Source organism: Budorcas taxicolor, chromosome 3 (genome assembly GCF_023091745.1).
Source record: "Budorcas taxicolor isolate Tak-1 chromosome 3, Takin1.1, whole genome shotgun sequence".
NCBI lineage: Eukaryota > Metazoa > Chordata > Mammalia > Artiodactyla > Bovidae > Budorcas > Budorcas taxicolor.
The window spans coordinates 16040800-16051699 of record NC_068912.1 but is presented as its reverse complement, the minus strand read 5'-3'; the positions used below and the strand labels follow the sequence as shown (position 1 = coordinate 16051699).

The following is a 10900-nucleotide window of genomic DNA, read 5'->3' as shown; positions in this document are numbered from 1 at the left end:
CGAGCCGCCTGGGGTCGGGCTGTCCGCGATCCCACCCCGCCTCGGTCCCCGCTGCAGACTCGAACATCCCCTGGCGTGGTGGCCCCGCACGCCCCACCCCGCCGCACCCTCCTACGAGAATCCCTAAGTTCTCACTCTCACTCGAGCGCGACCCAAGCGAGTCCAGGTGAGGCCGAGTCTGGCCTCCGGCCTCTCCTCCTGCCGTGGGGGGCGCCCAGAGCCAACAATAAGCTGAGACAGAGACCTAGAGGCCGAGGTAGAAGAAATATGGACTTTAATGAAGATTCTTTCCCTTTGGTATAAGTGAGACCCGTGAAAACATCCAAACAAAAAGAAAAGAACAAAAGGGAGGCGAGGATTTAGATAGTCCACTCTCCCTTATCTACAAAGCCTGAAGACAGAGCAGGACCGGCTCCTCTGTTGCTGCTGCAGGGCGAGGCCTGGAGAAGGGATTAAATAACCGTGACCCCGCCTCGTGTGAAACTAACAGCCAAACCTCTGGCTCCCCGCCTCGCAGTGGGAGGGCCAAGTTTCTCTAGTCCTAGCTCACACCACTTCTCTGGGTCTCTCTGGTAGAAAAGATAATGCTACCGGTTCCAACTGCCCCACAGGCCGGGGTGAGGAAAATGCCAATAGTCGTAAAACGGCTTTGAAAAAGTCAAAGAGGTGATGTATAAATGTCATCGATTATCATCATTTTGTGCTCAGGAATAAGCCATGGAAAACAAATTAGGAAAGTAAATCTACAGCCCTAAAATATATGCATATAAAATAAAAAACGCAGTTCCAAACCTACCGATGGTATCTGGGGATTGTCTACTGCTTTAAAGTCTCAATGCCCCTGTTCCCACCTCGACCAAATCCAGCTGGGATGGCAGCTCCGTCACCCCCCTCACCACCCCTGCAGGGGGAGGCAGGGCAGAGGCCAGGAAGAAGGGCTGTACTTTGGCTGTAGAGTATAACATGCATGCAACATGGTGGGGTGGGGGGGTGGCTTACGAAATGTATATACAGAGCCCTGGGTGAGGGGCCCCGGCCAGGAGGCACTGAGCAAGGGAGGGGTCCATCTCCCCACTGGCTGAGAGCAGGGCGCCGCGGCAGTCTCTAAGGGCTGCACGTCCCAGGGAGAGGGGACAGCTGCTACTCCTGCCTCTGCTGGCCCAACCTAAACTGGAGGAGGTGCTGAGCGAGGAGAGGACGGGGTCCCAGAAGCCAAGAAGCTGTCAGCACCCCCATCCTTGACTTCAGGGGCCCAAGAACTCTTTGCATAAAATATCTTCAGACCTAGGAGATGGTCAAAGGCACAAAATTTGAATGCTGGGAGGGAGGGTTGTTGAGGAGTCTGGGGTACCCTGAGCCCAGGGGTAGACTAAAGGTATGATTCAGTTCCCCTTCCCTGAAAGGGTGATTACTCCACTGGGCCTATCACCACAGAACATCTTCCATTACCAGGAAGCATCCTGCCCAGGCCTCCAGCACCCACCTTGGGGAAAAGGGTATCAAGTTGGCACAGGAAAGGCCCAGGGAAGGGGGCCACTCCGTACATTAATACTTTGGTGAGGTTTGGGGAGAAGCAGGACTCTACCCCTGGTTCCTGACTCAAACCCTCTCACTCAGCTGCATGCTGAACCCAGTGTCCACAGTATCCCCAGTCCTACACAAGGCCAAGCCCACGAACACTCCCAAGTGAGGTCCTAAGAGTCAGGGAATAGGTTGGAAGAGTCAGGGAATAAGACCGCAGGGCGTCTTCTGAGAGAGAGCACTGGAACAGGTCACAGTTTCCGCTCCACAGGCTGCTGGAGACACAGTTCGCTGCCCGCAGAGATGATGGGCAAGTGATTGTCCATGTGGTAGCTGATGAGGTGACTGACACTCTCAAAGCGGTGATCCTTTGTCCGAACCTGGGGAGTAGGAAGGGAGAAAGTAGATTCAGGTGAAGAGTCAGATAAAATCTCAGTCTCCAAGGCCGAGGAAGCTGGGATAGTCAAGAGGGTTGAGGCAGGAGAAAAAGATGGCAGGAGAGGGAGGGCTCTCAGTTCTGATCACTGAGGCTTCTCTGGGAAGAGAAGCTGGAGACAGATGTGGGAATGGGCAAGTCAATGAACTGGGAAAAGGCAGAACAGACATGAGCCCAGAAGTCGTGAAACTGAAGGCTAGCTACTCCTTCCTTGACCCGGAGGAGGGCAGTATGTCTAAGAAGAGGATACACAGGACAGAAAAAGACATGCAAAGGAGGCTGAGACTGCTGCAGAAACAAGAGCGAAGTCATGAGGGGCAGCGGGCGGCGCAGACAGGAGACAGGGCTCTGGTCTGACTCCTGAGTCTGCAGGAGCTGGGGAGGCCCCTGGCTCCTCTTGTGAAAAGTTTCAGGATATTTCGCCTCTAGACATCTGACATAGAGCACTACAACTTCTGGCGGATGGTTTCCTTATTTGTCAAATGAGGGACTAGTGAGATGACCACTTTCTAGCTCTCGAGGGCACAACGTTTGGGGACTGGCAAGGACTGAAGGGAATACAGCTCAGGTGAGAGATGTGAGAAGGGAAGGAACTCTAGACCACTAGACGAGGGAGGTGCCAGACACCTGGGAACAGGGGAGGCCCAGACAGAGGTGCCCAGCAGACAAAGTCTAGGAAGCAGTGAGGCAGGAGCAGAGCCACAGGTAGGATACTGCACCTTCCTTTCTGCCGTGCCCACCTACACCCCTGCCACACTCACCACTCCCTCAGGGTCCACCAGGAGCAGGTGCTTGGGCTGCCCACTCTGCAGGCCGGTGAGCACGTACTGGCCCGGCGTGGTCGTGCTTTCCCGCACCAGGAAGTCCCCGTTGACTTGTAGCAGTGCCTCGGCCTCTCGCCGGCTCAGCTTCCCGTGGAACCAGGGCTCCCCTCGGAGCTGCTCAGCCATGGCTGTTGACTGGGGAGGTGGAGGCATTCGCAAGGCATCTTCAAAGGGCTCTGGGGATACAGAGAGAGGGCTAGGCGAGGCAGCTGACACAACCCTACGCTCAGGACCCAGACCTTTAGGGAGGGGAGGCCAGGAAGCAAAAAGCAGAGAGGCAGGAAAAGAGGAGGAATCAAGTGAGAAGATGGAGACACAGAAAGGCGAGAGGCACACTTACTCATGTCAAAGAGGTCTCGGGGTGCACTACCATTGATGGCAGGATTGGGGGGCCCGGCCCCAGCCCCTGCTTGCCGGGCCTTGTCTAGGTTCTGGACATTGACATAGGAGGGGTCATCAAAGAGCTCTCTGCCTGCTGAGGAAATGGAGGCTTTAGAGGGGCCCCGCCCTGCTTCTCACTCCCCCTCTGCCCCTCAGTCTCCTTCATACCTGAGCAGGGTGGCGGGGGCGGCATCTGTCTGCGGGCTTCTGGGTCTCCCCCAGCAGGCTGCCCCACAGGCTGCAGGGACCAAGACAGAGTGAAACCAGAGGCCCTAACCAGCTGCTCCCATCCAAGCCCCACCCGCCTCCATCCAAGCAACATACCAGCGTGGCTCCCAGGTGGCTGGGGGTCTGAGCACTGGGTGGAGTGGGTCGAGCAGCCCCTGGGAGGGCTCCTTCCCGAAGCCTCATGTCCACCACACCCCCGAGAGGTGGTTCCTTCCCCGGGAAGTCATTATAGTATTGATGGTCAGGGGGCTCTTCCTCCTCCTCATCCCAAGCTGAGCCATCAAAGCCAGCCATCCTGAGAGAGACAGGAGGGAGAAAGGAGTGTGGATGGGAGGACGGAGGGAGAACGGAACAGTGGTCACATATTGGGCATTCCCTGAGGGGTAGGCCTGAGGATGGGTGTTTCACGTATAATCATTTCACTCTCTGGGCAACCAATAAAGCAGATACTGTTTCCTTCTCCAGTTTTTTAGGTGAGGAAAATGATGATCAGGGATAAAAAGACTTTGGTCACACAACTAAGAAATGGTCAGATGGCATCACCGACTCAATGGATATGAGTTTGAACAAACTTTGGGAGATAGTGGAGGACAGGGAGGCCTGGCGTGCTGCAGTCCATGGGGTCGCAAAGAGCTGGACACGACTTAGCGACTGAACCACCACCACTACTGGTGGAGCCGAGTGTCAGTTCAGAGTTTGCCTTAATGTCATGCCCTTGATCGTCACGCGGTCTCCCAAGAGGGAGGGGAGGCACCAAGTAACCAGGGAGGGGGTACCCTAGAATATCCCAACACCTCAATCCTACTGGTCTGAGGTGGGAAACGTGACCATCTCAGGAAAGAGCCATCCTCCCTTGCCCAAATTCTTGATGGCTTCTAGAGGCAAGAACGTGAAGAACTAAACTACGTACAGACAGAAGCACAAAAAGACAGACCAGAAACGAGACAGCTGGGAAAAGAGAAGCCCGCCCAGCCAGGGACAAGCTGGACGTCCTGCACTGCAGCCCCGCCACGGGCGCCCGACGGGAAGAGCTGGCCCTGCAGCGGGCAGGGCCACGGAGCACCTTCCTGCCGGCCACAGGAAACTTAAGAATAGCAGGAAGCAGGGGCACGCAGGTTATTTCCTTCCCTGCCCTTTTCTGAGCTGGACTGTGGAAGAACAGGCCTCCTTTTCCAGTTCTGGTCTGGGGCCCCCGGGTGTGGGCTGCCCCCCGCCCCCCACCTGCCTCGCCCGTGCACCTGTCGTGGGGGGTGACAAGCCTGGGTGGGTTCCTGAGGTACTGTTTGAAGCGCAGCTCGAAGGCCTGGCCGATGGTGCTGATGACGTCCTGAGCGAGCCCTTCGGGACACTCCAGGATGTGGCAGGCTGGGGGTGCAGCAGAGGCTGTTAGGGAGCTGGGCGGCGAGGGGACCGTGGGGCTGGGAGGAAGCGCAGATGGGGCCCTCGGCAGGAGGAGCCCCTGGGTCCTGCTCACCTGCCCCTTGGACAGCCAGCCCCACCCAGTGCTCCCCATCCACACCTCACCTCTCTGATTCACTGGGTCTTTGGCAACATAGGCAACATACTCGGCTGTGTCCTGGGGTGGACAGAGGCAGAAGAGGCCAGTTAGCTAAACTGTACAGCCCCACCCCACTCCTGACCCCTTCAAGCCCTTCTCAGACACTGCCTCAATCCTAGCAGGCTCACTTCTCTTGCCAGTGTCCTCCCAATCCCTAGGCCCCTACTCTCCTCCCACCACCTAAGCTCCATTGCCCAACTCACCGGGTCCCCGCCGGATGCAAACGAGATGGACTGCATGTGGTGGTTGGCAATGATCTGAGGGTTAGGGCAGAGGGTGGAGAAGGAAGGGAACGATGGGCATCAGGCAGCCTCAGAGTCTACTGGGCACCGCCCACCACTGGCCCAAGACCCTGGCATCCCAGTCCCATCCTTTTGGCTTCTCAACGCATGTTCTCTTAATCTCCTCCTTCCCTACTGTTCCACTGCTCCCAAGCCTTCTCTCCCAGTGTCTTACCCTCATAACTAAGTTCCCGTTTAGCCCTCCCATCGATGTTTCTGCCCACCCCACCCCCGCCGCCTCACCCCACCAACCTGTTTGCAGTCTGCGGCCATGAGGTTGAGGCTGCTGGTGGAGACGGTCAGAGTGATTGGCATTCCAGCAAATTTCAGGTTACTCCTCCCCAGAATGGAGCTGAGTGGACGGCTACAGGGCTAGGGAAGGGCCCAAGGGTCTCAGAAGCTGGGGGGTCCCCCACACCAGGAAACCCCCACACTCCTGCCTTCTGGACTTCTCCCCACCTGCCCCACACTAGCCTTCCCCCTGCTCCTCCACATCTCCCAGCATCCCTAGCCCCACAGACCCCGGGTACCTTTCTCCTCCTTGTTGCCCCCTTAGCACCCGGCACAGCCTCACACACCAGACTGATGGCCTCCCTGGGGAAAGAGGAATACTCAGACCCAGAGCCTGCCTCCCTCTCGGCTGGGGCCGCCACAGGGCTGGGGGAGGGGAAGGCCAGGCCAGACTCCAGGGGCACTCCAGGCTCTTTGTCGTGGTGGATTGAATTAAGGGCCTTTAATATTTGATGACACTGAGAGGCCGCTTCCTGGCTGATTGGGTTAGGGCCTCAATGGGTCTGGCCCCACCCCCTTCTAGCTACCAAATGTCCCATCCCCTTCCCAAAGGCAGCAGCAACCTTCCAGCTACCCCCGTTTTCCACTCCAGCTCTAGCTGCTAGCTGCCTCTGCCACCTCCCCCACAATTCCCTGGGCTGGATAATAAGGAGCCAGGTCAGAGTTGCCCCTTTACATTAAGACTTAGACTCACTTCCCTAACTTTCTCTCAACCCCCTTTACCACCTAAAGATAAACCATCACTAGCACCACCAAGTGGCCCATTCTCCCCACCTCTCATGAATCCTGGGACTGCTCCTCCCCCAAGCCCCACTGACCTGGTGACCTGAGTCCGGGTGTTGAAGTCAAGGGCGCGCATAGACTGCAGGACCTCCACACAGCCCATGTACTGAGGGGAGGGACAGGGGACACCGGTGAGCCACCTCCCCCCACCTCTTCACAAACGGCCCTGGGACTTCTCCTTCCTTGGTCCCTCAAGGAAGTCAGGATGAAGAAGTTCTGCCACTGCCCACGGATATACCCCACAACATGCAGGACAAGAGGGGCAAAGAGAGAAGGGCAAGCTAGGCGGACCTCATGCCTATGGGAAGGCGTGACGGGCATCGGGTGGGATGGAGTGACATCTCCAGAAAGCGGGGAGGAGACTGGAGGGGATAGTCAAGAGTCACTCATTCCAACACTTACTAAGGGCTTGTGCTGGGCTTTGTGCTAAGCATGGCGGGGTGGGGGTAGGGGAGTCACCAGAAGGAAGGGGCCCCAGACAGAGCTGGAAGGGAAGAGGTGAGAGAACTGGAGAAGGGGCAAGAAAGGTTTAAGACACAGGACACCAAAACCAAGCGAGTTGCTGGGGAAGAGCAGGGAGGGAGAAAGAGATTAGTAAGCAGAGGAACTGGAGGGGTCCGGGAGGGAGTGGGAGGGAGAGGATGTTCACTCACCCGAACCAAGTAGGAAACCCCGGGTCCCATGACTTTGTCGTTGGGATGCAGCCAGCCCCGCGTGGGCTTATTGACAAAGCTCCCGTGGCGAGTCCACTCCTCGCCCCCCAGCTGGCCCCCTTCCACCCGAGTCCTGCGCCCGCCGCCTCCACTCAGCTTGTTCATGTCCTGGAGGAGGGGCAGGGGGCCTGAGTCCAGCGTGACTGCCCCTGCGACCCCCTCCCCGTCCTCGTTTGCCCTTCCTGGCTCCCCTTTCGGGCCTGGGCGCCCCCCAGCTGGGCTGGCCAGCTTCAAGCTGCTCATCCGGGGGAAGAAGGAGCACAGGGTGGTGGGGCTATCGTCCCCAGGCACAGGTGGCAGCACGGGCCCCAGGGACGAGGCTGATGGGGACGGCAGCTCCTCCGGTGGGGTGGACCCTGAGGCCCCCTCCTCCAGCGACGACAGAGACTCATTCCGAAGTGGGTTGTACTTGGGCTTGGGGGGCAGGAGATCCATGGCTGGGGTGAGAGGAAGGCTGCTGCCCAGCCTGGCCCCCCTGCCAGTCAGGGCAAGGGGGCCAGGCAGGGGGCATCCCAGGCCCTTAGCCTGATCGGACCTCTATGGCCCAGGGATCTCAAGGGTCCTGGAGAGGGAGAGGGACAAGTAGCTCTGGCTTCCCCAGCTCAGACCCAGACAGTTTCAGGCCCCATCCCCGCCCAGCCTGGAGCCTCTTCTCAGGCTGAGAAGAGAACAGGCTGGACCTAGAGCTGCCTAGCTCCTCCCCAGGGGCGGGGAGCTAAGGGGAGAGACCAATCCCAAGGACAGTGCTGACTCACAGGCTCTGAGGGGCTGAGCCCCCAACACTGCCCCAACCCAGAACTCTCGCAGGGCAGAGGGATCCATGTCCCCCTGCCTGGTCCCCCCATCCTACCATACAAACAAGTAACTGGGGGAGGAATAAAGTGGGGGGGGGGATGGAGGAGTGAGAAGGAAAGGAGGGCGATAAGAGGAGGTCTGGATCAATCCAGACCGGACAAGGGCAGGCCAAAGGGAGCAGGAAGCTGAGGGATGACGGGGAGGTGGGGGGGGCGGTGTGAGGAGGAGGTTAAGGGAGGAAACAGAGGCAGCTGGGGGTGGGAAAGGGAGGGGATTCCTGAGCTCAGCAATTCCCTTCCTGTCCTGGTTGAACACTCAAATTCCCTCAGCCTCTAGCCCCAGCAACCGCCCCCCCCCCCCCCCGCAATGCCCCACAGAGGGGTGGTGGCCCTAGGGAGCCTGGGCCATTAGCCTCCTTGGCTATCACAGCTGTGGAGGGAGCTAAAGAAATGGGAAAAAGAAGGACATGGTCCCAGTGGATGCAGGGAGGGGCCAAGAGGAAAGGCAAAGCTGTTAAAGTAAGAGGAATAAAGTCCAACCTGGGTGGCACATCAGGGAGCCACTGGGCAGGAGCTGGAGCAGAGGACAGTTTGGTGGAGGCTTGTTCTCCATGCATGGCGCCTACCATGCCAAGGAGCAGAGGCCCAAGCCAAATACTCTTCTGTCCCCCTCTTCCACAGGAAAGTAAGCTGTCAAGGGCAGAAGGGGTGAGAGGTGGCCAGGGCATTGACACTAAGGTCAGATCCCTAGACCTCCAGGTGAACACATACCCCTCCTTTTTAGTAGTGACCAGAGAGAGGGCAGGTATCCACCAAGGAGCATGATACCCCTCATACCAAGGAAAGAGTCTGGCCAGAGGAGATGGGGCAGTGCGACGGTTGTCCAAGAGAAGTGGCCAGGAAGGGACAGAGGCGCAGAAGTCAAATCTGTGCTCATGAGAAAGGGGTGCCAGAAGAGGATTGAGGCTGGACACAGGGAACAGTCCCAAACTCATTCCTCCCACCCACAGCATCCTGCCACAACTCTGCTCCAGGAGGCCACAGGGGAAGTTGGAAAGCAACCAAATAGAAGTAGTAGTAAAAGATACATATACCCTCACCAGGCTCACCTCAGAATTACCTATCTTTAAATTTACTTCAGAATATTAAAAAAATGCAAATTATTGTGATTACAGTGATTAACAATCCTGACAATGAAAACATGTTAGATACTGTGCTTACCACCGCCCCCGTAGTCCTCAACCCAGGAGAGCTTTACCACTCCATGCACCACTCCTGAGAAGAAAATCTATCACTCTGTTTCCTAAGGCCTCAGCACTCAGAAACAGAGAATGAGGAAAGTATTCTGCCAAAGCCTCACCGCCCCCCACCCCCACACACACACAAACACACACCAGGATATCCTATCTTTAGAGGTGAGCATTCTGTGGGTGCCTGCAGAATCCAGAGACAAGGAATGACCTACAGGTGTGGGCATGTTTAGAAAAGAAAGAGGAAGCAGGGCTCTTTAAATTTACAGAGGAAGAAAGGAGATTGCTATTGGCAATCTGAAGGAAGAAAGGAGATTGCTACTGGGAATCTGAACGACTGGGTGTGGGGAAGAAGTTGCATGTGGCTTCTCAGCCCAGCAGGGAGGAGGAGGCAAGAGAGGCGGAAAGTAGCAGGAAATGGCGAAAGCCTCAGGAATGTTTCCAGCAGGGAAGGCTGGGCAAGCAGGACCAGGAGAAATGCCCAGACTAGAACTCTGTCTGGGGGAGGGGAAGAGCCAGAGAAGTGGTGGGGCCTGAAGAGTCCCTTAAAAAAAAAAAAAATCAAACATCAAAAAGGACACTGTTACCTACACCCATTCCAAGCCACCGTCTTCAGGTGGTAGAAAACTTTCTCTTCTGTCACACCCACATGTCACACATCGACAAATCCACGGCCCTACCCAGCTCCCGTCGTACAGGTATGAGACAAACAGCTGTTTCTGGGGTGGAGTCGGTCCTGGGAAGGGAAACTCAGGGAGTGGGGCAGGGAATCTGTGAGCAAGTCTCCCTCCCACTCTCGTGCCAAACCCCAAGTCCAGCCCCCTTCAAGTAGGTCCACCCTTGGAAGGGGCTAAGGGAGAGGGAAAGGGCTGCCTCTAATCTCTTACTCCTCAGAGTCAGAGATGTGAACTTTTGACCCTATCCAGTGGAGCCTAAGAACTCAGGAAAACTGAGCCAAGGGCCCCAAAGAGAAAAGGAACGAGGAAGCGCAAGCAGGTGAAGTTTCTGGGATTGAAGACAAAGCTCCTGAGGCGATGACAAGGGTCCAACCGGGATAACGCTCCTGAAGGGGCGTGGCCCCTCAAGACGCGTGCACCAGAGACTCCCAGGAGGCGAGGCTTCTGGACGATCCGACGTGGATTAAGGAAGGGGCGAGGCTTCTAAAGGGGCGGAACCCTTAGGGAGGCGTGGCCTCACGAATTCGAATAGTTCTTTGAGTAGCAGGGTTCTGCCCTTTTGGGAGCTAGGCTTTTGATAGGGGTTAGCGGAGAATCGTCTCGAGAAGGCGGGGTTTCGGGGAATCGGAAGGACTAATGCAGGGGTTTGGAAGCATGTCTGGGGGTGGGACTTCCAGGAAAGCTGGACGACAGGGTAGGATTGGGGACAGTAAATGGAATATAAATCGGGGTTCGGAGAGCCCCCTGAAGTTGGGAGGTGGGACTTCCGGGGAGGGGGTCGCAGAGGGCGGGACTTGTAAATGAAGACCGGAAGTAGGGTCCCGGGAGAGGGGTTCCGGGGTAGAGGAGTGGGTCACCTAAGAAGAAAAATGTCCCAACTCACCAGGACTTCATGGAGTCTCCGCACCGCACTGCGGGGCGATTTGGTTCCGGATCACGCCACTGTCTCCTCAGGTTGCCGCTCCAACTTTCTCCCCGGGCCCAGCCTCCCTGGAGAAACTTTATTGCACTCACTTCCGGCCTCACTAACCCCTGACCCTGTACCTCACTGTCCCTCCTTCACCCGTCCCTCTTTCCCGAATCAGCCAATGGCAGTGCGCGGACGCGCACAGTAGCAGTGATAGCCAATAAAACGCCTATTTTTTACTTACGGCAATTCTTGA

General features: G+C 57.0%; 1 protein-coding gene across 4 annotated transcripts; it reads right to left on the bottom strand.

The window, feature by feature from the left end:
- Positions 1-257: 257 nt before the first annotated feature.
- Positions 258-10761, bottom strand: SHC1 (SHC adaptor protein 1). 4 transcript variants are annotated; one of them, XM_052636656.1, is made up of 14 exons: positions 10621-10761; positions 8351-8500; positions 6957-7124; positions 6339-6409; positions 5760-5823; positions 5482-5601; positions 5152-5205; positions 4915-4966; positions 4629-4755; positions 3487-3685; positions 3331-3400; positions 3122-3256; positions 2719-2957; positions 258-1901 (listed from the first exon to the last, which is right to left on the bottom strand). In XM_052636656.1, the coding sequence occupies exons 3-14, from the start codon at positions 7119-7121 to the stop codon at positions 1773-1775; spliced, it is 1425 nt and encodes a 474-aa protein (XP_052492616.1). In that variant the 5' UTR covers positions 7122-7124; positions 8351-8500; positions 10621-10761; the 3' UTR covers positions 258-1772. The 4 variants fall into 4 exon arrangements, with proteins under 4 accessions (XP_052492616.1, XP_052492615.1, XP_052492613.1 ...); XM_052636655.1 differs by lacking the exon at positions 8351-8500; XM_052636653.1 differs by lacking the exons at positions 8351-8500; positions 10621-10761 and having other exon boundaries at positions 6957-7837.
- Between the last annotated feature and the right edge of the window lie 139 nt (positions 10762-10900).

Coding starts and splice junctions, on each gene's coding strand:
- SHC1 (XM_052636653.1), bottom strand. CDS start 7,451: ATGGATCTCCTGCCCCCCAAGCCCAAGTACAACCCACTTCGGAATGAG. Junction 6,410..6,956: donor GGGTTTCCTACTTGGTTCGG/GTGAGTGAACAT, acceptor CCCTCCCCTCAG/TACATGGGCTGTGTGGAGGT. Junction 3,686..4,628: donor CTTGTCACCCCCCACGACAG/GTGCACGGGCGA, acceptor TGTCTCTCTCAG/GATGGCTGGCTTTGATGGCT.